At 39.3% G+C, this 27,563-nt stretch overlaps 4 protein-coding genes across 4 annotated transcripts; all 4 read right to left on the bottom strand.

The window, feature by feature from the left end:
* Positions 1-2,146: 2,146 nt before the first annotated feature.
* MELLADRAFT_31465 (uncharacterized protein) lies at positions 2,147-2,642 on the bottom strand (the record flags this gene model as incomplete). The annotated part of the gene is made up of 2 exons (XM_007408012.1): positions 2,147-2,462; positions 2,575-2,642. Coding segments are annotated over 2 exons (384 nt in total), but the record flags the coding sequence as incomplete, so codon positions are not given.
* MELLADRAFT_31947 (uncharacterized protein) lies at positions 2,643-2,920 on the bottom strand (the record flags this gene model as incomplete). The annotated part of the gene is made up of 2 exons (XM_007408011.1): positions 2,643-2,799; positions 2,895-2,920. Coding segments are annotated over 2 exons (183 nt in total), but the record flags the coding sequence as incomplete, so codon positions are not given.
* Positions 2,921-9,980: 7,060 nt separating this feature from the next.
* MELLADRAFT_61771 (uncharacterized protein) lies at positions 9,981-12,130 on the bottom strand (the record flags this gene model as incomplete). The annotated part of the gene is made up of 5 exons (XM_007408010.1): positions 9,981-10,163; positions 10,261-10,692; positions 10,999-11,450; positions 11,514-11,594; positions 11,671-12,130. The coding sequence occupies 5 exons, from the start codon at positions 12,128-12,130 to the stop codon at positions 9,981-9,983; spliced, it is 1,608 nt and encodes a 535-aa protein (XP_007408072.1).
* A 9,886-nt stretch (positions 12,131-22,016) lies between these two features.
* MELLADRAFT_34897 (uncharacterized protein) lies at positions 22,017-22,982 on the bottom strand (the record flags this gene model as incomplete). The annotated part of the gene is made up of 7 exons (XM_007408009.1): positions 22,017-22,049; positions 22,141-22,199; positions 22,269-22,380; positions 22,450-22,551; positions 22,633-22,676; positions 22,762-22,835; positions 22,948-22,982. Coding segments are annotated over 7 exons (459 nt in total), but the record flags the coding sequence as incomplete, so codon positions are not given.
* Between the last annotated feature and the right edge of the window lie 4,581 nt (positions 22,983-27,563).

The raw sequence follows: 27,563 nt of genomic DNA, 5'->3' as shown, positions 1-27,563 counted from the left end.
CCTTTGGTTTCTTTTTTTGGTGGAATTCTGGTACATTCTTTTTGTTTAAGAGTAGTGGTGGTGGTGGTAAAATAATCAAAGCATTTTGTTTTCCCAATCTTTGATTCGTTTCCTAGTTAAACCCTAGCTTTTTTATTTCGATTTAAGATCCCACCTGAATGATAAATTCCATCTTCATTTCCATTTCCACCATTCCCACGTTTCTCATTAACAGTTTTATTGATTTGATGATTCATTTCAGGTTTTTGTCCCATTATTCTTCTTAATTGATCAACATCATCGAAATTGAAAATCGCAGATTCATTTTTGTCATTTGTTAATTCAGCGTTAGATGAAGGATTGGTGGTAGTCGTACTAGGATTATCAATAGAAACGCCTAATAGTTGAGCTAAATCAGGTGTAGAGATTCGATCAGGTATATTGTTGTTACTAGTCAAATCATTTATTCTTGATGTGGTTCTGGTCAATGGTCCAACAAGAGTAGTAGAAGAAGGTTTATTGGATTCTGAGATCGCTCTTAGATCGCTTAAAACTGGACTTAAATTCGATTTAGTGGGTTGATCTGATTCAAGTGCTTCATCACATGTCCATTCATCTAAAATTCGATCAAAATCAATCGAATCTTGTAATGCTGGATCTTGAATTGACGTTACAGTCGATTCAGGTAAATTACCGGCTACTACCTTATTTGCTGTGAAGCCTTCGATTGGATCACTTCGTATATCATTAACATTGTGATCCTTTGGTACTTGGTTCGCTGTCGGGGCAGATAAAGATTTATCTGAACTCACTATCGATTTTCAAAACAATAAAGAATTTGAAATTAGTTGGATCATGTCTCTGTTTTCCGGATATCATACTTATTTTGTTAACATACAAAAGTATTTCATAAATGCATCCGGATCAAATGCTTGATCGCCATTTGTTTGACTTCGAAATGAAGCTAGATTATCATTATCCATCTTTAAAACGTCATTCTTATTGTTATCGACCTCAAAGGTTTTATCGTCAACAGTCTTAGGTAGGTATCCTACCAACCTTTCGATAGCAGCTTCCAAAGTTTCCACTTTTTGATCAATCGAATTAATCTCTTGAGTTTGAGTTAATGGATTTATAGCAATCGAAGTTTTAGGAGAACTTGGGTTGGGACGTGTGGTGGGTTGGGTAATAGAAGAAGGTGAAGGAGGGTCATCGAGACCGTTAGTGATCCTGAGGGGTGATGAGGATGTCAGCTGGCTTTGTGGTGGAAGGAGTGTTGAAGTAGTATTATCTAGGATACTTGATTCGTTGGTAGAAATCAAATCGGTCCAATTGATTCCAGAAAACATTCCATCACTCGAACTAAATGGGTTTTGAATGGAGTTTTCATTAAACAAAGCTTGTAAAACTGCATCAGGTGAGAACTGTTTTGCAGTTTCTTGAGGACTTGGAGGGGATTCGGCTGTTCCAAGTGGAGTTTGAACTGAGGTCTCTAAATTCGGGTCAATCATCGCTTCAGGTGGCGAGTCGGATACATTGGCAAATCGACTACGATTTTTCGGATTCTGTTTAGGTGAGGAAGTCAAGGAAGTGAGAGCCGCAGCGAACAAGTTGTGGGAGTCTGATAAAAGATCAAGCTCATGTTAGTCAAAGTGTCGTGATAAGCAAAAGCAACATCAATGACCTTTGCGTCGAGGCGTTTTGGGGGTAACATTTCGTCGTAACCTGTCATCGACCTGTGATTCTAATGACGTATGGAAAATGTTTCGTTAGTTTGTCTGAACACTCAAAAGTGGAATTGCAGTGAAAAAGTGATCTTACTCTGAGGTTGATCTGATTTATCATCCCGTTGAACGTCTTCCAACATTAGTCTTGGAAGCCTAGCCATATTATAGATTGGAGCGGGTTGGGTTGAAGTCGTTGGGTAACTTAGTTGATCGTCCGTAGGGTCTCTAGAATCCATCTCAGTGTCGGGACTGTCACCGGTGGGTATCGAAGCTTCACCAACCATCACGTCAGTTTCATCTTCTCCATGTTCGTTGACACCTAAGTCGGTATCGAGGTCACTTTCAGGGGATCGTGAGGTTGGATTATTATTACTAGGCCTAGAGGACTGACTATTAGCATTTAAAACTCGACCACCAAACACTTGAGCAAGAAATCCCAAAATCTTGTTGATTGTCTCTTGACACTTTTTATTTCGTTCTCGACTAGCGATGGCCTCCTGCCAAAGATGAGCATTTGAGCTTTGTAGATTCTTCAAGTCAGTCGAAAGTAAAGCTTGATGTTTCCTGATAGCAGTGATCTCGGATAATACAGCTGCCAAGTCTAGAGATGGGTGAGTAGATGTACTCTGCTGAGCAGGGTCGGCGCCCTCAGCTTGCGCTGTAGCCGGAGTAGGTTCAGGTGCAGTTTTTTTCCGTTGAATGAGGCATAGCATATCCGGTTGGCCCCTCTGAAAATGAGGATTAGTGAATTCCAACCTGAAAACCATAATGTATGCGTGAAATTATAGTAAAGGAAAACCAAACATGATCAGCCAACAAAAAAGATCTTGGAATTCGCTCTGAATAGTGTGAAAATGAAAATACGTACATCTCTGTTTCGGGTATTTCACCTTGCAAAACGCCTTGATTGAGATGAGGTACTTTATGAAAACCATACATATTAAGTTGTCTAACAAATGAACCGAAATTGGAGTGCTTGAAATATTTTGGTAAAAGTTCACGTCCGAATCGTTCAGATGAGACGACAAAGAAAGAGTCACCAGATGGTTCGGACCATCTAATGAGATGATTGGTCTCTGAATCATTCACCATTCTATCAGTTGAAAGGGTAAAACAATCGTAAGTATCGACATTTCATCCAATCGAATCAGAAATTAAACCGGAGATAGTAAAATCAAGTAAGCGAACGTGAATAGTTTGGTGAGGAAAGCCGGATTGTTCCTTTGAGCGTTCTTGGGTATTGGTTTATCATTTGAAGCGGTCAATGAACCGAGTTGAGGTCTTTTAGCTAGAGCCATTGCAGAAGTTGATCTTGAAGGTGTTGAATTGGGATTTGAAGTCGATAGCAGTGATGGAATAAATTGATTTGATGATGACGACATGGTTTTCTTCTGATAGTAATGAGAGTAAAGTGGAAGTTAAAGAAATCGAAGTTGTCAATCGGCAGTCGAGGTCATTGAGCTGAGCATGAAGCTGAGTGGGTCCGAAGTCGATATACAAATTTGAAACTGTAAAATTAAGTTGAGAAGTATGTAGTTAAGTACATAGTTACTTGATACTACATATGTACCTAACTTAACCCAAGTCCAATCGTGCAAAAGCTCACGGTAACCCGAAGCCGAGGCACGAGGGACTTGCACATTAAACGACATCTCTGGCGTGACCAATAGCCCCAAAAAGTGAAATTTGGGTCACTTTTGGATGCAACCCATCCTATCTCATTCAACATTACTTTGATGTTGTTTCTGAAACTGACTGGTATGAGTTCAGCATCTTGTACATAACTTCTATTAGAAAAAAAAGAGAATCAAAAGTGCCAGCTCACAAGAATTGAGCTGGAAAACGAGTAATAAGTTTGTTTAAGGGAGTCAATTGACCATCTCTCGAGCCTTTTTAAGGGTACACATAACAATCTTAGCGGTTGAAATTTCAAATCTCAAAATAAGCAGTTGATCTTGAAGGTGTTGAATTGGGATTTGAAGTCGATAGCAGTGATGGAATAAATTGATTTGATGATGACGACATGGTGTTTTTTTGAAGAAAATGCATTTGTGGGTCGTGGTGTAAAAGCGAAGTGAAAAAACACCCACCAAAAGGTGGCTATTAGTCACGCAACGATTGTCGTTTAATGTGCAAGCCCCCTGTGCCAGGGGCGGACGAGTCCGAGAAAAATCACCTGGCACAGTGGGCTTGTTGTTAACTACATATGTACATAAGATACTAAAAGTAAACACTCCCTCAAGTAAAACCCTTTCAACCCATTCCCATTCAATGAGCCGAACTATTATACGTCATTCAAGGAATCAAAGACAACAGGACACAACTGATCATAGTGGTGATATACAAAAAAGGGTTTGATTTAATGGTTTCAAATATGTCAAGAAAAGATAGGTACAATTATCAAATACAAAACATTAGAAGTTAGAGAAAAGGAGTTGGAAAGAACTTGTACATAGACTTTGAAAGGTTTGGGTTAACCCTTATGTGCCTTAATTAGAGCTATGCTCTACAAGACCCTAGACCAGAGCCCTTACAGTTTGATCATATCTAGGATGAACATGTCAAAGTGTGGTGTATCATTACATGAGCTTGCAGCCCCTTCTGATAAGCAGATACCTCAAAGGGGTAAAGGTCAAAGATAAGCTATTTTCTCATCTTGTAGGAATGAGTGTGACAAAATCAGAAAAGCCTTTTGAATGCACACACAAGGGAGCATTTCTTTAGTCTAAATTATAAAGTAAGCCATACATTCAAGGAATATTGATAGAATGATATTTCTCCATTTTATCTTGGTACATATTTAAACATGATAGCAATTTCTTTATTAAATCTCATGGTATTTTCCGCAAGAATTCAACTGTGTAGTAAAATATTGCAACTGTGCATGGCAGCTCAGTTGCAAATTGGGTTGAGCAACCAGCTGATGATGCTTACTGTATCACTTAAACAAGATTCCCATTGATTGTAATTCCTTCAGCTTTTAGAGTTCAAATGTCTTTCACCGTGTCAATATTTGTGTAGCACGTCAACGTGCACACACAGAGATTTTTGGACCAGATCTCAAAGTCTTTTGGTCAGATTTAGACTGAGATTTTTGTTGAGTGTCCTAATTTGTGAATAGTAGTTTATTCATAGGATATGCAGAATCCTTTGTCATCAGCTGGGGTTCACTGACTTTCGATGCCCCAGTTGATAAGGGGAAGATGCACCTGTTGTGGCATCTCTTTGATGGGTCTTTACAGGGTCTAAGGAAAGTCTTTTGTGTGTGCACGTTGTAGTATTTAAAGCTCAACAAGAGCTTTACAACACCTAAGAAGGGATAATCTACTACGTGTAATATAGTAGAAGTTGCCTAAAGACTGCCTTCTTCAAAGAAACCAGCACAAGGGCACTTGCTGACCACTTGGTGATAACAGAGAAATAGATAAGGCACCAGAGAAAATAAAGCAATACTGTTGTGTAGTATTATTCCCAGTTTTTAAGCGCAAAAAAGTCACACACTATGTTATTACTAGCAATACTGTTGTGAGTATTAATCCCAATTTGACTTGTAGTCTTTAACACACGTAAATAAATTTCTCCTTGCTTTGAAGGGGCGGATTTAAGTGATCTTAGTACAAATATAGTAAATAAATGATGATTTATAACACTACAACAAAGGTATAAGATGGAGAAAAGGGCGCTACAATCCTAAAATCATCAAGGAGTACTTATATCCACATGTAACAACTTTTACAACAGTCAACAGCTTCAAAAACCAATCAAATCCGCCTAAATAACCCTAAAAACCATGTAATGACGCAATGTAATGATCTTGTTACTAATGTATGATGTAATTTTCACAGCCAAAAGTGATCAATGACACAATAATATGATGCACAGCACTTCTTAAGATGAATACAGGTGGTTTTTTCCTTGTAAACTAGCTGAAACCCAATTTTTGAGATTACAAATTTTTTCAGATGTGCTCCAATTTTTGATTACTAAAGTGCATCTTGTAGCCCACGTGTTACTGATCATTTCTGACACATACATGACCTACTTCTGATGAGTGATGAGTAAGATATTGAGTTGTGAAGTTAAGGTTTTTGGTGTTACATGTTGACTTGTGACTGTAAATTCGAGATTCACACCAATTTCTTATTTGCCTTATAACTTTTTACATACACCTCCGTTACTAATGATTTAAAGATTGTACATTATGTAATCCACTCTTCTGCGTTGAATGAGCTATCTACCAACTTATTCTGACGTCTTTTGACACATGTAATTATCTGAAAACCTTCATTTTCGACGATTTTCACCTATTTTCTTCACTTTTCACAGCTGCTACTCTCTTTTTCTTGCTCATGTAATATGACATCATCTTCTATAACCTTAAAAATCCCGGAAAATCCTCTTGGCAACCTTAATTTCCACTACTACCACCATTACATATGTAAACTACATGCATAACCCTTGTTTACCAACTTCGAAAAAATTCCTTTCTGCTAATAACTTCTGTTTTCCCTTATCAACCTTGAAGATTAGAATTGTTACTGTATAATAAACTGTTGTTCTTTCATATTTTAACCTCATAAAACCCATAACTTAATTATAAATAAGCTAAAAACCATTTTCCAACTTTTACACCTATATTTTCAAATTTTTCTTATCTTTTCTTTTTCTGTCTTTTTGTAATAACTTTGTAAGTAAACTATGTTGATCTTAATAATAATTTTGAAATAAGATGACATAATAATGAGCTACTAAGTATACATAAGCCTCTAAGAGCTTCAATTGATCTGAAAACCTGAATTTCGAATTCTCTGCTATATTGAAGTTTGCTAATAAATTGGTAAAGTAAAAGATGATTAATTTTCTTGCTTGATATCATAAATAGATCACCACAACGTCAACGTGGTACAAGGATATTCACATGGTGTTTTGTTGTGAATTGATAAGGATTCACTCGAGCTTTGATTCATTGGGACATTGCTTATAGTCTTCCAAAATGTTTTAAATTGGCTCTAGAGTACCTCTTGTGGCCTTCACAAAGGCTCAATGTGCTGTCATTGCAAGCCATGAACCAGATGGGGTTCACAAGTGTGCTATGTTGTGACACTGTGAGCACCACAATGTTCCACTGCATCATCTCAATCAGAATCACATAGGTCACATCAAAATACCCTGGTATGTCCCTATAAAGGGTGGCCATCAGAAACAATACTTTTTGTCAGACCTTGAGCTCAGTATGAGCCAAGAATTCTTCAAAACACAGTTAACTATTATATTTCATTTAGGTGTATTTGATTCATCTGGATAACCTTACATAAAACCTTAAGGAACATTATAAATAAAAATGCCCTACATCTTATTGGTCTAGTTTCAAAGACCCCCTAAAATAAAGAGAGTAGAATCCTGAAGCCAAAAGCAAGGCAGAGATTCAACTCCTAAAAAACTAACCCACAGAGGACACTAAAAAATCACAACAAGATTAATAAAGAGAATATTAATGTTACAGGTTAGTATGTCATGTCCCAAAAGAGAAATATACCAAGGTTGGAATAAACAACAACAAGGAGTGGACCTCACTAAGCTCCCACCTTGAGAAAGAGCCGCATGGCCATGAAAAACTGGATTGGGAAAGGTATCAAGTTCTTGAAGAGCCACAAGCATACCATGGACCACTCTCTAGGAAAACAAGTATCCGTTTATCAGAACCACAAGTTATCCCTAGACAAGGAAATGGTATAAAGAAACCTTACTTCCTCAGATTGAAGGAGAAAGGACTTGCCTGATTTTTACCACACAACTTTTACTTTTATATTCACCGCCAAAAAACCAAGAAATTGACTCACTTCAACCAATGGTGGCTTGCTAAGATAAGCTAAGGATTTTTGCCACATTGGCTTAGCTTAGCTAGAAGCCGCTAACACTTATCTTAGAGGATTTCCACTAAAGCTAAGCCATTAGCTTAGCGGGCGTAAAATGACACCTGCTAAGCCAATTAATTGGCCGCTAAACCGCTAATAGCGGCTTAGCGGCCCTTTTTTGCACTTAAAACATGTTCTTTTTGGTAGCTAAGATCCCGGCTTAGCTTAGCGCAGACCCGCTAAAGGAAAAATCAAAATTTGATTAGCTTAGCTCAAGTGCGCTAAGGATTTAGTGTTAGCTTAGCAATAAAAAATCACCAAGCTAATGCACCGCTAAGCGCTAACTTAGCTTAACCATGCCACTGTTGCTTCAACAGCCAGCTCCCAAGACCTTCCCACAGAGCTCTTATCAGCTCCCCTTTGACTTAGTTACTAAAATCAGTGCCAACAACTTATTCTTTATTGATTATTCTTATACAAACAACCAAGAGATCCCTAGCCATTGAACTTACCAGTAAACTAGGCTCAGGAGTGACCTGCTAATACTATCATCTGTGAACTCATAGTGGGCCTCCAGTCTGAACTTGTCCTAGAAGTATCAGGATCAACATCTGTCATTGACATTACCTGTTCACAATCTTCTCTTGCAGAACTTAACAGCTACCTATTCCCTGTAACCAGGGGAATGGCCATCAGGACCATAGTACAATTGTTGACTAGACCACTCGTATGGAATACTAGTTCTACCCTGACAATTTTGAGCTCCTGTAGAAACCAGCCTCTGAAAGATTGGTACATCTGTCCCTAGCTCCACAAATGACAAAACCAATCTAACACAAATTTTGATATTGTATTGGTATTATATTGCACATCCAAGACCAGATGGCAGATTTTGCCATATAAGTACAGCCAACCCAAACCAAGGACTAGTTTTCATATTGGTTATGGGCAAAACAATACATGATGTCATTGACAATGCTTTCTTTTATTGCTTGATTGATGCAATATGAGCCAGCAAAATCTTCATTTTTCTGTATCATTTCGGTAATTGGAGTGTTGACACATGATGTAGTGCAGTCAACCTTCTGATCATGTGAAACACATGCCCACAGCTGGCTTCAATTTTCAACAACACCCTGGATCTAAATAAAATTATGGATAACACATTACCCCAAATTTAATAATTTCCACACGTAAAAGAAAATCCTGTGTGCATATTCCTGTGGGAAACTCACCACAACAGAAAACAAAAATGGTAAAAACAATAAGGCTTTCTATGTACATGTCTGTTTTTTTCTTGATATTTATCATCAAATAAATTTTGGATCTCTTAACAAAACAATGTTTTCAGCCTTCAGAGTGAGACCTTTGAACACTTTTGCTGGGCCTGGTTGAAATCTTGAAATCTGTCCACAACCATTGTCTTTGGGTGGTTGGGCAAAATCCAAGTTTATAACATGGTCCAGTCAAGGTTCTTACAGTTCCCACTCTGAAGCCTAACAACAGAGTTTTATTGTCACATTTAAAAGTTATTTCCATGCAAAATATTGAAAACCCCAAGGAGCACAAAGAAGCAAGTATAAATGTGCTATGGAGAGTTTTCTGCTGCCTTGGAAGATATTAAATTTGTGGTAGTTACAAATGTTGAATATGACTAATGTTCACTTTCCTTAAACTTGAATCAAAGTGTAGTATTGGAAATAGAAAGGAGTTGGGCACTTTATGAAAACCTACAAGCCTTTCTGTGATTTATTGTGAGTAAACATGTTCTCTTCCACAAAAGTATGGGGAATTAGTAGAACAAGCAAAAAGACACAGTTAAATTTTCACTTTCTTGCATTGCAACTTTTGGCTTGACATTTTTTAGGTAATGTGATTGCAATAGGATGTGTGTAGGATGACTTGAGAAAATAGAAGTGTGGAGAAAAAAACAAAAGTGGGCCAATCATGTGGGGGGATACAAATTCTACTGTTGACCACAACGTCTATACTGCTAGTGAGCCAGTGCTGTAGTGTCAAGCACCAAGAATTGATTCATTGAATTTCCTCAAAAAAATCATAAAACAAGATATTTTAGTGCCATCTCATCAAAATTAATTCAAAATCATCCTTTTCTTTCTTACAGTAGCAAGACAAAAAATGATGAGTTGAGATTGGTTTGGTAATTACAGAATATTTGGTCCATGATTTTGTGCTTCTTTCTACTTGATACCATACCCAGTGTTATGAATGGAATTGTTTATATATTTTCTTGTAAAGAGTCTACTGTCCTGGGTTGCTAAATTAGGATTTGGACAGAAATAAGGTGGGAAGTTAAATGGTAAATTAACACATTAAACTAACATGAAAATACACTATGGATAACAAAAGAAAACAATTGAAGGTGACTGTTTCTTTTGGTCATGACAACTTGACTGCTTCAAACCCAGATTGATGATAATTGTTTTTTCCCTTCTTTCACATCATGTTCCTTGAAGTGGAAACTGACAGGCTGGCCACCAATTATCAAATGAAAATCATGTGATTTAAATTTTAATTGTTTTGTCACCTGTTCAATCGACACATCCTTCTGTTCTTGATTGAGTTGATCATTGTCCAAAATCTAAACATATACCAAAACAACATATGTTTTTATAAAATTCAATAAACCAAGTCTCAATGCCACAGCCAAACAAAGTAACAAGTCCAGTATCACTCACATCACCAAGTATTTGTAGAAAGTGATTGAACCCTGAAGCTGACACAGGGAGAGTTCTGTCTACCAGAGGAGGAATTTTCCTCATCCTTTTGACTTTCTTGACAGCTTTCTGGATGATTGTTCTGAAATCTCTAGAGGCTTTCATCATGTGCACAAACTCACTTGCACCTCCACTCTTAAAACCTACCAGATTGTAAATGAATTCAAGACTCATTTCATAAACCTCATTGGATGTTTTGGTGTTTTGTAAAGTTGTCAAAGTTTCAACAACTTTCTCATAGCTCTTGGATACTGAGTCCCCCTTGTTGTCATCTGGCCAGCTGTCAAGGTATTTCCCTAGTTCCAAGATATTTGGTTCTTCTGCATGCTTCATCTTGGTTACTGCCCAGTGGCGCACAGCCTCCTGAACATAAAAGGGGTCTTCATATACGGACTGCATAAACATGAGTACACGGTTTAGAAGATAGTGGAAAATTTCACCAACTTTTGATCAGAAGCATCCATTGATATTCACCGAAGTTGGCATCTGGTATGATACCATCTGGGTACAATTCAGACCACATGTTCATCAATTCTTCAATATCCCCTGTGGTTTCTTCCATCTTTCAATTGAGTCCTTGAGTATATTCTCCCGGGTAGGAAATATGAGATAAAATGCAGATAAAAACTTATGATGATGACAGTAATTTTTCTCAATTCTTTGAGGATCCATGAGGTCATAAAACTTCTCCATAATTACTTGTGCATCTGCAGAAACTCCGCGTGAATTAACATCCTCCTTCCAACCCTTTATGTTAGTTATGTATCCTTCCACAACATTCATTCCAATCTCTTCTTGTAGATATTCGATCATGTCCTTCTTTGCAAATGGGAAATGGATTTGTCTAAAAAACTCATAATCCTGAAGAAGGTTACTAAAGAGGTTTTGGGTCTGAGATGAATGTTTTAGTATATGTCGTAGAATTGCCTCGCAATATCTTCCTTCCCATTCGGGAAGATAAGTTGTCTTAAAGAAGTCTTTTAAATCATGTATAAGCTCTAATATTTCATTGACATCCTCAGGAAGTTTGCTTTTCATTAGGTGCTTCGAGATCAGCTTATATATAGTTGTCAGTCGACAGGGAATCAGTTCTTCCTTCGCTGTATCGAAAAACCCAAACATATCGGACCTTTCAAGTAGCTCCTCTGCGTCTATATAAGCGTCATCAAGGTAAGAGTGTGTTCTGTAAACCACTGACTAAATATTTGACTTACCTTTGCTACCTTCATCTGCTGAAATATGTTCATGTCTTAGCCAAAGCGACTCAAATTGTTTTGTCATCAATGGTTCAAAGGCTGTACTCCAAGTTCGAGAGGTGAACATCAGCCAACTATCTGATAAAAATTGATTTTGCAGAACCTATGTACCAACCTTTAGTAGCTTGTATCTCTAAAATCACTTGATTAGTCCAAGGAATCTTCCCGATTTTTTCTTCTATTGTCATCTTTGTCTTATGATCTGGCGGCATATGAGTTGAAATCGCAGATAAAATGCCAACAATCCAAATCCTTTCCTTGTGATTGGGACTCATATCAGAATCAAAGGCCTGATACGCTACTTGGATAAATTCATTGACTGTGTCTCGATGACGTTTAAGCCAATCACCCCAAGATTCGAAAGTTGGGGTTAGAGTTGAAATCATGAACTCCACTTTCTCAGTTAAAGATTTGATTTCTTGATTTTTAGTTCTATCTCTAACCGCTTTACATTGTTGAAAGAAAGCGGCGTATGGCGTGATCCTCGTTGAAAACTGGAGTTTATTTGCGTTCTTGACAGTCCCACTTAAATCATTTTGAGGATGTTCTGGTACAAAGCTGAAGATGTTCACCATGACGGGTGTTACCAACGTATCCGCATAAATAAATTCTGGTAGTCCGCATCTTACGAAGAGAAACTGGCTGATATATGACCCAAATACTAATGTGAATAATGATAACATCATGTTGTTTAATGTGTTCATGTAGATGAGTATGCAGTTTTGAAGGTTGTTAATGTCATGTGAGAGTGAGTCGAGCTACAATATATAACCAACTGCTCAAGATCCGGATTTGAATTGTCCCACTTCAGAATCTCTGACAAAACATAGACTGGATTTATCATTTAACTTCATCTAGCCTGTCACTACTTCAAAACCATAATTGAGCCAGTCTTGAATCTGCGCATCATCATTTCAGATTTTGTCCAAGTCTTATCATCAGAGTATGCGCAAATGATCACCCTGGTTCTTGTCTCAAGTGGCTTTCCGCTGAGCCACATTCTGATCACAAAAGGTATGGTGATTCGTGAAGCACGGTATTAAATCATTCACGTTCCACGACTTGCAGGAGCTGTAGCGGGCGGATTGGTCGTTACAGTCGTTACTGAGCAATGCTTATATGTGGGTTGTTGAGGGCAGTTGATTCTCCTTAACGATTGATGATAACAAACCTTTGATCTCGTGGCGTTGCGGATAGAAAAATCGGTGAAGGACTTCATGCTTTAAGTAAACAAGATTCCCTCGTCCAGCCCCTTGCTGCGGTACAGGTCCGAGACTCCTCGCTCAAGCCTCGGACCTGTCCCGGCTGTTTTGTGGAGCCACTATATCCGTTAAAGCCCGACCCAACTTTGAGCTCAGCTTCACCAAGCCAGGCCCAATCAGGTGATCTTTGATGGTGGTCACATTTATTTTGTCAGTCAATTTTGAATGTTGAAGCATTTTATAAGCAGATGGAATTAAACTATGTTTTGTTTGTCTGGCTGGTTGATAATTGATGTTTGGGACTCTGAGTCTCTTGGGTCATTGGCAAAATATTAATTTGTTCAAAAGGCAACACTTCAACAAATTTCACCAGGTGTAGATTATGATACAAAAGGTAGAGAGTCAAAGAGACTAAGGCAGAAAGAGTGAATTCCTGATATTTTTTGGATTCAATGGTAAGTCAAATAGAAAATGGATATCAATCTCAAGACCTCCCAGCCCTTGTGACATACCTCAAACATGGCTGAGTGTGAGCTGAACCAATGTTGGACCAGCTACGCTCCACTACGCTTTGTGCAAGAAGCATGTCAGCGCAGCTGAAATGTGTTTCAGGGTTCTCAAGGTCAGAGCAGCGCAGCTCCTCAGAGGTACGCTTTGGCTCACAACGTAACACTTGTTCGTTTCTGTTTGAGGGCACTCCTAGCAGCGTAGCTTGTGAAAGTGATTGCTGCGCTACTGTAATGGTCACAGCGGGTATAATCACAAGAAATGAAGAAATAGAGTCAGAAATGAAATAAACATTAATCTACTTCACATTGATAGCAGCTCCTTGCATATAATGATCCTTAACAATCTCCTTGTACTTGTCAATCTTGGATGCACCACCAACATAGATGCCTCGGATCGGGAGATCCGAGGTATTGTCGGATGCAAATCCTTGAACAGATCTTATCCGAGGTTTCTGTCCAAGGTATCATTATGCGCCCAAAATTACCTCGGATCAAAACCTCGGATAGCTTCTGTCCGAGGTTTCAGATCTGAGAACGCCTCAGATTTCCCAATCCAAGGTTAATATGCTGGCAGTGATGCTTCCATCAATTTGAAAAAACCTTTACCTAATGAGACACCTTCACTTGCCCAAAGTGAAGTTGACACATTCCTCTCAATGGCAATGGGAACAAGCCTTCCACAATCTGCTGTGCAGACATCACCTGCGATGCTGAAACATCTCTCGGGCTCATCAGAGGAACCCAAGCAGGAGAGGTAGTCTTGTGCCATCCAAGCAATGATGGGGTATCGGTTACAATGAACCTAGAGTTATTGATTAGCAATAAGTGTGAGACAAAACGTAATAAAGCAAGTAAATCAGCTTACCGCCTACCATGCCAACACCAAGTTTGGATCCGAGATGTTGTAATCTGAGTATTTCATTTGGTCTCTACCTTGGAGGTAGTCGGTCAGTTGGTTATCGTCCCCCATGTTGTTGTCTTCATCATCGCTGTAAATGGCATAGACCAACACTTTTGAAGTTGAATCTGTGGATTGGGCAGTCTGACTGGTGAGGGGTTCCTTGCGTTTGGTTTTTGACTGATATTTCCTGAATTCTTCAGTAAATTTGGCCTCTGCCTGAATTGAGATTGTTGAAGTCTTATCAAAGAATGTATGAAAAAATTGTAAGCAAAAAGCTGGATGTAGCATGCAAGCCATTACCAAAGTCTTGCAGTTCAGTGCTTCTGTCAGCACGCTTTGAGTTTTCTCAAGCTTGGCACCTATCATCGGGTAAAGGGCATTGTGTATATCAAGTTTGGTCACACACTCTTGCAGTTTTTTGCGGAGTTCTACGTATTTGGCTATCACTATAGCTCCCGTGGGCTTCCGGCCTTCCATCCTCTTGGTGGCATCAAGGAATTGCTGCAAATGACAATGATAATAAGGACAATGATGTTCATTTATGTAAATGATTAAAACATACCTTGAGTTCTGCGTTGAGGTTTCTAACTTGGGCCCATTCCAAGGGTGTAATTGTCAATTCATGGAGATATCCATGTGGCTTTCCATTCTTGCAAGGGCGACAATTTTTTGCATGAACACAAGCAATATCATCCTTCAGTAGCTGATTGATGACCTGGTGCTCTTTCCCTAGTCAGTTATCCAACTTGTTAAAAACGGTATGTTGTTTCCACTTACGTCTTGTGCTTTCCAGGCTTTATCTCAACTAATGTACCTGATATTCCATCTTATACCATAAGCGGCAATAAGCGCTTCCAATTGAAGCCCCATACTCTTTGTAATATGTTTGAATTTTTTTCGCCAAGGGGCGGATCTGGTAATGTGTTGCAGAACAAAGTCAACCTAGTGGACAAAGATGGAATATATAAGCATCAGTGAACAAACATTGAAGAAAATGAAAAGTAATCACCTTTGCTAGCACCTTGTCCAGCTTGTTTGCCTCGCGACAATGTGTTGGAACAGCGGCATCATCTGGCATATAAGCAGCAGTGTCTTTGGCTTCTTCGTCTTCAGCATCCGCAGTGGGCACACGGTACGTGCCCTGACACACGCACCACCAACATTTTTACTTCGCATGTGTATATGCCACTGTACATAGCCTTTATACCGGCAATGGAAAATCACATTTTTCCAAGGCATTATGATAAACATGCGATTTTATATTGCATGTTGACAAAGCGATTAAATTTGTCTTGCGATTTCAAGTTGCGAGGTTGAAAGCGATAAAAATGAGTTGCAATGATGAATTGCAAGGTAAGCTCAGCGATTCAAGCCCAATGCGACTAAACATCGCTCATGTGGCGACGTGATGCAAAGCCCTGAGCGATTCAATTGTTTGAATCACATCACCATTGAGCGATACAAAAATTTGCTCGGTTTGATGAGACGCGATACATTCCTTTAAATCACATCATTGTGAGCGATACAAATGTAGAATGGTGCTTGACTACTTTGAAGACACATCTACATATCTATATATCTATCTACATATATATGAAGCAGGACGACTGTTTCCAGTCCCCGCTCCCACATTTGCTTCATTCACCAGCCCCATGGTACTTCATGGGACTTATGACTGAATCTGATACCCCTTGTTAGAACCCGTAATATGTAATCAAGTAGGTTCCGTTCAAACTGATCAGCTTCCTACACTCCATTTCCAGCAACAAGCTACCCTCTGCGACCTTCTTGACAACATCTATGTAGGCTGCACGACTGCCACGATTCCTCCATCTCTGAGAGAATCGCTATGAAGCTGACTTCATCTCCTAACCTTACACTGTATAGCTTGCCAAGCTGCAGCCCTCTCTACTCTTGTTAACAAACCACACCCATTCGGAGCAACGTCGAAATCACACCGCATCATATAGCGGAAGCGCTGCGAAAGCGCTGCGGGACTTCCGCTAAAAATAGGGGGTCTTTTCATAGTGGACATCGCACAGCCCTATCTGGAAACCAAAATTTCCTGTAGTGGGTCATGTGCAACGCTCGAGCTTGTATGTAACATGTCCACATGCATAGCGGTACACATAGCGAGCGCTATGACCTGTAATATACTACATATACTACACATGCCCTCCACGCCCGAACCTGTATATGTCCATGCCCTCCGCCCCAGACCATTTACCCCTTGAGTACCCTTATTTTTCAACTTACACCCGATCCACCCTTCAACAAGTCTTCAATCACCTCATTCCACCACCCCACCCTCACCGTTTTTACCTTCAATTCTCCACCATTTGGGCGAAAGTTATCAAGAGTAGCAATGACAAGATTGGGTCTGAGTGTCACTTGGTGTCACTTGTAGGATTACATGTAAGTACCAATCGACGAGTATAAAAGCTGTTTGATCAATTCACTGACCTTTCTCCTCTTGCCACCGATTCCAGTTTCATCGTTGGACCACATTTTCCCATCCAATTACATTCTATCTATCTCTTTTCCATCCTAATTATCTTCAACTGAACCATACAACTGCATCTCAAATTTTTCTGATTACACTGCTACTGTGTCGTCATGGTCCCATCAACCTCTCAGAGCAAACCAGATCGACTGATTCGATCAAACTCTCGGATCAATCTGGCTCTGCCGACCCGTCTACTGCCCCAACCCAGTTGCCTTCAGGGCGATCACTCCGGCCAAGGACACCAGTTAGACCATCTCCTGGCTTCGTCTTTGCTTTGCTCGACGCTCGACGATCTCTTCAGGTGGCATCTCCGACTCCCGGTCCCTCACATTCCAGCTCTCTGTTTGGCCCGATTGATCAGCTCTTTCTTGCTGTCCCTGAAGATGAGGACGATCTATTGGACCTTCAATCGCCTTCAACCGGAAAACGAAAGTGTCAGACCGAAAAAAAGGTGACAAAGAAGAGAAAAAAAGTAAGCTGTTTAATCTTTTACTTTCCTTTGTTCTCAACAATCGCTTTCAATGATTAATTGATAAATATTATAATTTTCCATTTATAGGACGAGACAGTTCCTGACTGCGTAGATATTGATCAAGATTCTGGAGACGAGATCATTCCGAGGAGACCCAGGACTGGTATCAGGGCTTCACACCTGGCTCGGGTTCAAGAACTACTCAAGTACTTTCACCCTCCGATCTATCCTAATGGCCAGGTTAGTCTGTTTTTGTTTTTGTTTTTGTTTTTGTTTTGAGTTTAGATACTAATATATGTTCTTCAGACGTCTGGTGATCCACGGCTTTATAGGTGTCGGTGGTGCCGTGGTCGATTCCTCAAGGGTTTGACTAGCTACTACAACCTGTACGGGCATTGGGATGGAAGCAAAGGTCGACCCGCTTGCCCCAGGCGGTCGGATGCCATAGCGGCCGGTTTGGATCTTCCACCGTCGTGGGAGGAGCTGCAGAGATTGGTGCAGGCAAACAAATCAGGAACTCTTGATCATTTTATTTCTAAGGACAAGTTTAGTGTCGATCTTCTCAACTTGATGTGTGTCATCTGGGTGATTCGTCAAGCATTACCATGGGCTCGATTCCAAGACTGCTCTTTACGAGCAGCTTTCCGATTGGCAAACGTGTCGGCAGCCCTTCGATCGGCAGTATGGGCAGCAAACGCTGCCAAGCGTCTTTACTCGGGATTGCAACAGACGGTTCTGGAAACTATCAAGGTAAATCTTCTTCTTGATCAAACTTTTGCCTATGTTTCTATCTTTTGACTTTATGATTCTTTTTGTTCTTTTCCCTCCTTTTCTTTTCTTTATCTCTTGGTCATCATCTAGAACAATTCAAGCAAGTTCTGCCTGATTCACGATGGCTGGACCACCCGTCGGAGCTGGTATGCCTTTATTGGAATGAATGTAACATTCATTGACGATAAGTGGGAGTTCCAGACATTCCATCTTAGTCTAAAGCTGGCCGCGTGGAACCACGCCGGTGTCCTACTTGCACGACCAGTGGCCCGATTCCTCATCAAGCATGGTCTACATGATAAGATAAGTTTTTTTTATCTTTTTCCATTATCATCTTCAAACTTAAACCTGATTGGCTTTGTTTATCTACATGTTAGCCCAAACTACCGATTCGGGATCAAACAACCGCACCCTTGCTTATGAATTACAGCGGATGTTTCAAGAGGCTACCCCGAGTGTCGACTGGCCAGCAGGACGTATGCAGATTCGCTGCTATGCTCACAAGCTAGCCCTGCTTGTTAAGCACGGTCTAGCCTCGATCGGTCTTGATCCCGGCCACACCAAGCCAACCACCCAGCCTCTTTTCAACGTTCCCACCCCTTCCATCACTCTTAACGATGAAACTGATGCAATGCAAGTTGAAGAAGACAATGAAACTGAAGATTCGGACGCTAGCGAATCTGGCAATGGCACTCGCGACTGTGAATCTGACAGTGACGGTGACCACAATGACCAAGTATCTCAATTCCCAGACCCTGCTGCCTTACCTAGTTCAAGAAGCCGACCTGACCTAGTGATTCAAGCAATCAAGAAGGTAAGCTCTCTCTTCACACTCTTACCAACTTTCTTCATCTCAATACTGATTTCAATCTCTGCAGATCGATCGAGTAAGCCGACTGATTGCTCGCCGTCCATCTCGACGTCTGGAATTCCGCAACCGTGCTAAGGAGCTGGGTAGGACTTTGCGTTGTCCTATCCTTGGTGAGTCCAGCAAATGGAATGGCTTGCACCAGAGCCGATCAATCATGGTAGATGGAGCCGAGGTAAGACTTCCTTTCTTTGAGCTCAGTCGGTTTGAAGATCACTAAGAAATCACTTTATTTACAGGTTATAAATCAGATGTTAGCAAATGACGAGGAGGGTTATTTTGAGGAATTATCAATCTCAAAAAGCGAATGGCTATGTGCATCTGCTTTGAATGAGGTTATGGAAGTGAGTACTTTGATATCTCTCTCGATCCTTCCACCTTATATTCATTTACTGATCCCTGATGTCTTGACTAGGTTATTGTGTTAGCTACCTCGAGGATCGAGGGCAATCATTCCACAGCAGCTATAATTTTACTCGACTATCACCGTGTCAGGACATCCCTTCAAAAACTCAATTCTTATACTCCATACGCCAGCCTTCAAAAATTGACGTCAAGCATGATCAGTCGCCTTGATTCTTACGAGTCAGAAGCTCTTGAATGTGATGCTATTGTAGTCGCTACCGTCCTGAACCCTCGACTCAGGATGAAGTTCTTTGAACTTCATCATCCATCACATGTCACTCGCATCCAAAGAATTGTCAAACAACATCTGGATTCTTATTCAATTCAATATCAAGCTAGTCATCCGGTCACAACAATCACCACTGTCCAGCAAGATAATACTGTCACTGATGACGAATACAATGTATTTGCTTCTATGGCATCTGGACCTAACGGTGATACCAAACAAGAACTTGAAGGTTACATATCAGGAAAATTTCCTCTTACCTGTGGCACACTTTTGTCGTGGTGGAAGGTACATATTCTTTCTTCATCATCTTATCTTTAACTTCAAAATTTCTGACTGTGTCTTATGCTTTAGGATAATTGTGGCGCATTTCCTGTCCTTGCCCTCATGGCTCGTGACTTTATGGGTTGTTCTGGAACAACCTGTTCTTGTGAAAGGATCTTTTCAGGTGCAGCTGACGTGTGCGGGTCCGATTGATCGGCTATGACTAGCCGTACCATTGAGCGATGTGCTTCGTCTCGGGAGTGGCTCAAGGCTGGGATAAAGGTTCCTGGCGAGTTCTCTGAGGCTCTTACCTTGGTGGAGAACATGGAGAAGCGATGACTTGATATCTCAATTATTTTTTCCTTTTCTTAATCATCATATCTTTTAGTTTACCTTCAAGTTAATTACTCTCTTTAAGTCAAAGTTTTCCTTTTTTCTTTTCCTACACTCACTCCCGATCTCACTTTTCAAGTCTCACTTTTCTTTTTTTTTCTTATATCTCGATCATTTAAATTGCCTTCTACTTCATGACTATCTTTAATACAAGTTATTTCTTCTCTTTTTTTTCTATTTCTCTACTCTCTTACTCAATTGTTTAATGGTTCTTGTATATGTTTGTCACTTATTTTTTAAATGCCTTTTAATAATATTTGATGTTCATATTAAAAATTTTTGCATGTGCGCTATGATAGCGCTAGTGAGTCTATATCGTAGTGCCCCATAGTGGCTGATGCGCACCCCTACATAAAAGACATAGCGGGTTGTTCGTGATAGTGGTGCGTAGCGGATGTTCAAGATAGTGGTAGATCATACCACTATCTACGACCCTTCATATTGCTGTGCGTAGCGCAGCGATTTCGACGTTGTTCGGAGACTAGTAGTAGCAATACACCAACCACCGCACAAATCGCACTGCTTACAGCAGCCATGGACCTCCTTCTGGTTTATCACTCCAGGCAAGTTCATTATTGATACTTCAATTGCTTGTACAGAACTAGACACCCAGATGTGTTGATATAAGTGGGATCACAAAGTGATCACTTATGCACATTGTCATGACGCGTATAGACGCAATTTACTTCAAGCAGTATTAGTGATACATCTTTTCTTACACCATGACGCGAGTGTTGAGCTCTTCAGATCCATATGTAGAATACCCTCTTTTGTCGGTTGTTATTATTTCTCTCCATCAAACTGCCTTATCTTCTTTCTTACCAGAACTTTCACAAGCACCTGGTTATATTCTGAATGTGTATATCACAGGACATAAAATCATGGAAAACATTGAGAAGATCGATGATACAAAAAGATAAACAAGAATAACACTCAACTTCATCCGATTTGAACAACTTCTAGGTCTTATTCAACCAATTGAGAGATAAGCTCTCAACAAGCTCAAGTAGATGTCTGAATGTTTTGAGAGATCAACTTGCTCAAGTTTTCATCAAGTCTAGAAAAGACTTCCAAGACATCAGATTTCACATGTGGATTGGTAACTTTTGATAAACTGGAAGCCGCATTGCTGATGTAGATGAAAAGATAGATTAGTTTTGATGTTCTACCTTAGATTCGATTGAATTCAAGTGATTGGGGATTGGATTAGGATGGGATTTTGATTCTTACCTGATAAAATGATTTTTCTGTTCTTCGCTCAGAGTACTTAAAAAGTGGCGAGGTTGTTCAAAGTCAATTTCTGTTACCTGATTGTTTTTTTCGGGCGAGGTATTGTGAAGTTAGAGCTATATTCTACCTCATATCTTTCAAAAACATGTCATGAAATGACAAACCTGACTCATTGATCTTACCGCAACACCTACCCATACAGTGTGATTTGAAACATCATATAGACTAGGTGGAAGATTGATACTTTGAAAACTTGAAAGATAATTGGCTCTTGATCCTTGATTTTCTAAATAAGAAGCTTGTCCATTACGTTGAAAGTTGGCTATTCAATCAAAATTATGTGATAAGCAAAAAGATTGCAAGCAATCAGTGGATTGTGATTACAATAGTAAATTCTTGGAGATACTCGCCAACTGGATTCATTGGACAATTGATTGGAATTTGGTTGAAGTTGGTACCAAGGCAATATCTCTTTCAGAACAACCGTATAACAGCAATGAGTGAGTTCAAAGCTTTGAAGTAAATTCAACTATGTTTAATCAGCTTACCTGGGCATCAGGATATGCAAAGAGTCTGGCTTGAAGTACTGGGTCCGCACTTGGTTCTCAACCATCCCCAAGGTTTGAAGGTGAAAAAGCAACTTGCTCAATCTACAAAATGTTAATGATCATAACCATTGTTGAGTTTCAAAGTTGGTATAATCTTGATGTAACACTAACTCACCTCTGCAAAATAGATTTCTGGATTCTAAGATATCAAGAGCGTAACAAGAACAAGAAAATTGAGTGATTTAGCTATATATCTTCTGGTCAAGAAAATGAAATCTTAATCCACGCACTTGATTGAGAACAAATTCTCCAATCTCATGTGGCGGAACCATATCAATGGGCCATTCCTCTAAAGTATAACAGGATCCGTTTAAACCTATCTTGGTGGTGTAAATTCATTCAAATAAAACCACTCAACTTGTCACATCAAGAACATTGTATTTGAATTTTTCAGCCTCAGCTGGAGTCAAAACTTGTGCCAAAAGTTTCCACAATGGAAACTGACCCTGATCAATACATTGGTATAGATCCTAGTTAATGAAAATGAGATGGGGTATATATGATATTTTCAAGTCCCAGTGTATAGAGCCTTAACTCACCTGGGTTGCATAATCAGGATTTGTGCCCGGGATGTGTGTGGCAGCGGAGGCTGTTAAGTTATGAACACCTTGTTGACTTATAGCCACAATCTTGACATATACCTAAGTTCCTTTTTAGAAAAATGTAAAACATTTCAGCAAAGTTTAGATTGTCAAGATAATTTCCTGACCATCAGCTTTTACCCATTGATAAGAATGTCCTGCCCATGCATCCATATTGACAAAACCTATATACAGAGCAAAAAACAATGAACAAGGATTTGAGAAAGATAATTCAAGATTGCTGAGCAAACAAGATGGGTTTTTGCTTACCATCAGGAGTTCCTAGGTCAGTGAAGACCCTCACAAATTCATAAAGTGATTCTGGATGGGATCCCAAATAATCCCTATTTTAAACGATTAAAACAGTGAATATCATGAGTACACTTTCCTCTCTCTTGTTATGATAGGTGTAGAATTCCAGAACTGCTATCATGACCACCGGTGATCATGACTTACCAATACATGTTGGGGTCTTTGAGATGAGTCTGAGGATAGTGAAACCATACGGTTATACATCTAAGTCTGCAAAAGTCACCTTATTGATAAAACTCAATTGAGCAACATTTGGATAACCAAAAACCAAAACAGTACAAGTAGGGGGATCAAGAGTAGGTAAACCTGACATATGTTGTCCAACTTGTTCTGAATGAGCTGATAGTTGTTTTTCACTTCTCATAATTGTAGCCCTCCTAAAAACAAATTGCCTTATCAGTCATTCAATTCAAAAGTATAGTAATTTCAAGAGCGTTGATAATGACTTACTGACCCAAAACTGCTTTTTAAGTGGTTTACATCTGTATAAACTATCAACAAATTTAAATAAGCTGCAATAAGTCTTTCCAACTTGATCAATTAAATCTTTTAGCAGGATTAAGTTGACAAATTGCTAATTCAAAATTAATTTATCATATAATAGATCCATTAATGACGCTAAAATGGATGGAGGTTCTTCAACATGTCACAGAAAAAAAGTGACCAATGAGCCAATCTAGATTTTTTTGGGAAGCATTAACAGAGATAGTTATCACCCATATCTAAGATTGAACATTTGGTTAAAATTGCTTCAAATTTCTAATCAAATGTATCTTGAGTGACTTAACTTTTCTCATACAAAACAATCTAATCCTACCAAGCTTAAAACTGAAGGAAATTACAAAAACAAAGCATGGATATCAGCAATCTAAAGAGTGAAGAACAAAGCAGTGAAAACCTGTAACAGAACTGACTCTTTATGAATGATACATGCAAATAAGTAGTTACAGAGAAATTTTGATAGATCATGCAAATCCAAGAAGAATAAAATCAGACACTCATTTCAAATATGAATATATGAATAAAGTTTTGAACTTGATTTCAAATACTTCTTTGGAATTGAGTATAATCTTGGAAATAATCTTTTGATTTATGGGATGAATTGAAATACACTCAAACCTGCACAAATGCATAAGTTGGGACAACAAGTTTTTCTGAGAGTATTCCAAGAATTACTCAAAACACAAGTGCAGGTGGATCTGAGTGGTCCGCCAGCAATTGAACATGAGCATAATGACATTCAATGTTCATAAGGGCTGCTATGCTGTTACTAGGGCCATGACCATGGCCAGGGCCACAAAAAAGGTGTGGGGTGTGAGTGTGAATTCCAATTGAATTTAAACCCATTCAAGTTCAAACACTTTTGGTTAGTAATATCCACACATTTGAAGTTTGAGTTGAATAGTTCCTATTGTTTTTGATTATTTGTTATAATTTTGATAATATATCTTTTGAAATAATTAGTCTTATAAGTGCTGAGTTACCTGCCAATAAGCCTGCTTATTGACACCCCCTCTTGCCAAAAAATCTAAAGGCTATCCTTGCAGAACTCAACCGCTAGCTCAAAAGCGTCAGTTCAAAGTCCAAGAGTCAAACCACTACCTCCAAATGTAACCGAGCGGGTTTCCAGAACGCCCTCAAGCTCTCAGGCTTCTGCCTTCAACTAGCCAAATTGCCTTTACCACCATCACCAATTCAAGTAACCCACTTAGACCTCCATGCCATGGAAGCTTGGCTTCTCAAAGCCATGAAACTCATTCCATCAATCACATCCCAACCCTTTACAGCAGTTGCAGCACAGGGTACAGGCCCCAAACCCGGTAGACCCAAGGATTGGGGAATCCCCTGATAACACTCTGATTAAAATCAAGCTAGAGGAAAAATCCTGACCTCAAAGTTGAAGATGAAAAAAGCTATCTATGATGTTTTGAATCCTCTATATGGGAACTTGAGATCAACCCAACTTCCGTGTAGCTAGTCTTTGATAAAATATCATCCACTTCATGTACCCTTTACTTGAATCTCCTATGATTCAACTGTATCCAAATACTCTACATCACCAGCTCTGGTAACTAATTTACTTGGTAAAAGTTCAACATCAGTAATTAAACAACTTCCCAACATGATATGTTGAGGTATGGATGAATCAAATTCATAGGACAACTTTAATCCTGATTAAATTGAAGTTTGAAGTGCTGCACCATGTGATATAAGTAGAATTAAATGTGGGGATGTTGAGGGTGTAGTCTCTGAATGTGATGTTAATTCATTCCAGAACTCAAGTAGCCTTGCCAAAAGTTCTGCTGGAGGTTCTGTTGTTGATTGGTCTGCATTTGCGACTTGGTGTTTTCCTTGTAGATCAACTAGGAACTAAAATCAAGTTCTTGAGAGCAAAATCAGATCTTTTGCTCTTAAAATTTCCATGATGATGACTTTACACACTGTACTAGTCTGACATCAGCTTGAACATTGATCAGTTTAGGTCGCAATTCAGCAATCACAGTTGAAATCTCAAATCAATGTAGACCAAGACAATTAAATTGGTCCCTTTTTGAGTTAAATGAGTTATAGAGAGGTTATCAAATAGGGATTGATTACCTTGCAAACTCTTTTTATGTGTTGGTGGAATATATGACAAAACAAGATGCTGAAAAAATTCTTGCTTGAAACAAGGGGTCTGCATAGAGGCTGTGACATGGATTGGGCATACCCCAGTTGTGGTTTCTGACCCAAATACATATTGTGTTCGGTTATGTTTAAGTTGTGTAAATATTCTTACAGTATGCTTATACAAGGTTGCTGTATCATGAGGTTCTCAGTGAGATTATCATGCTGAGATTCCCAGAAAAATTCCCCTGATTCTTCTGTGCTTCCCCCCAAACATAGAAGCCAAACCCCAATCCTGCAATCTTGTCTGCTCAGAGTCAAGGTACCAGCCTTGATTCTCCAGCAAATGAACCAAAAATCTCACGCCAAGATTGATACCAATCCTCTTGATCTGGTCAAACGCATCAACACCGCACTACACACTGTGTGCCCCAAGGTTCCTGTTGCAATCCATGCTGTATTTATCAACAAGCATATTGGAGAGTTAAGGAGACAATCTACTGAACAAAACAAATCTGAGATTGCCTTGTTGACCGGTGAGAGGTGGGTTGACCCGGTCAACCCATCCTTTGGCTCAAACAGAAGATATTTTCAATCATTGTCTATTGGATACCTACTTCCCTTCAACTCAACTCACCAGCCTTTCTCCGGTATCTTACAGATGAGAACCCAGAAATGCTCAAATCGATAGACAAGATCACCTGGGTTTATTACCGGTACTCCAATGACTTGCACAAACCATTTTCATCCGCCATAATCAGGCACGCACTAAAGAAAAGAATTGATTCTGTATATTTGATGGGAGTCCCTGGGTACCAAGGGATTACTGGGGATTTTCCAATAATCCCATGGCTACCCAAGGACTCCCATGGGGTTGGTCTGGGGGCCGTTCTGGATCTGTGATTAAAAAAATTGGCTTTTTTTGGTCCGGGCTCTGTTCTGATGTTTGAAGAGAAATCTTGCTCACAGGCACCTCAGAACCCGGCAATTGGGGGTGGAGTTCAACCTGAATCAAGCCCACCAACATCTGTACTTTTCCGCAAAAATGCTATGCATTATTCTATTATGCATTAGTCTGAAATTTGGCCTGTGACAGCTTAGTTAAACCCAAGCCCTATCCGAAATGGCTGATTGTGGATTTGCAGAGGTTTAACTTTATGACAGCCTCAGAAGACAATTTGAAACTGAAATAAAGTGATGATACAGCCAAGGTCATTGGAACACCTTTGCCTTATGAAAATTTCTCAAGCATGTTCTTAATGATCAAACTGAAACTCAATATACTTCCATATGATAATATAATATTTCATTTTAGTGTGCAAACAGCTGTGCACAGGTTGTCATGACCAGGTTGATGGATTGAAAATCAGGTCACCAAGCCAATGTTATTCTCAAATTTGTGTGGGTGTAAAAACTGCCACGCTATGTCATATACTGTAAAGCCTCTTGATTACCTGTATGAGAATTCATGAATCCCTTCCTTGGCTTCCAAAAAGCTTGCCATTGAGTGCGGAAAGGATGGTGAATCATAATCTCTTCATATCAGCATGATATTTTTTATATCTACAAATTTCAGTGAAGATCCTGAACTATTGGCCAACTGAGAAAGCTAGAGATGAGCCATAGGAGAAGCTGTAGGTTTAGCATGAGCAATACATTGATTGAAAAGTTGGATATTCAATATTTGATTTGCAATAACAATGTTTGACTATCAGTGTTTCATTTCTTGTGTAACAATGATCTTGAAAAACAAAGTTGTGATCAAATCCATGTGTGTACCTTTCAAGCTGCTTTTGTGTCACCAGGCTCAATTGACATTGACATCAAAACTTCAACAGCTCAAGTATTTGAAGTCATCTAACTTCAATATTTCTTGACATAATTTTTGTGCCACTCTATCAACTTCCTCTCACTTGATTAATATTTCCATTCATTCTTGTACATTGAATTGTGATCCATCTGGATACTTTAATAAATTTGGTGATTTCATGATTCTCCTCATCAATCCCGTTCCTTGTCCTAATCTTGATAATGATCCAGAGATCTTGGGAATCAATTTTATGTCCAATGTTTAAATTAAAGATTGTATTAAGATGTTTTGAATGAGTATCTGTGATTAGATTCAAAGTGAGTTCTTCATGATAGTTGATGAT

The sequence above is a fragment of the Melampsora larici-populina genome (assembly GCF_000204055.1).
Source record: "Melampsora larici-populina 98AG31 unplaced genomic scaffold MELLAscaffold_11, whole genome shotgun sequence".
NCBI classification, from domain to species: domain Eukaryota; kingdom Fungi; phylum Basidiomycota; class Pucciniomycetes; order Pucciniales; family Melampsoraceae; genus Melampsora; species Melampsora laricis-populina.
Note: the sequence above shows the minus strand (reverse complement) of the source record. Positions and strands in the feature narration are given on the sequence as shown.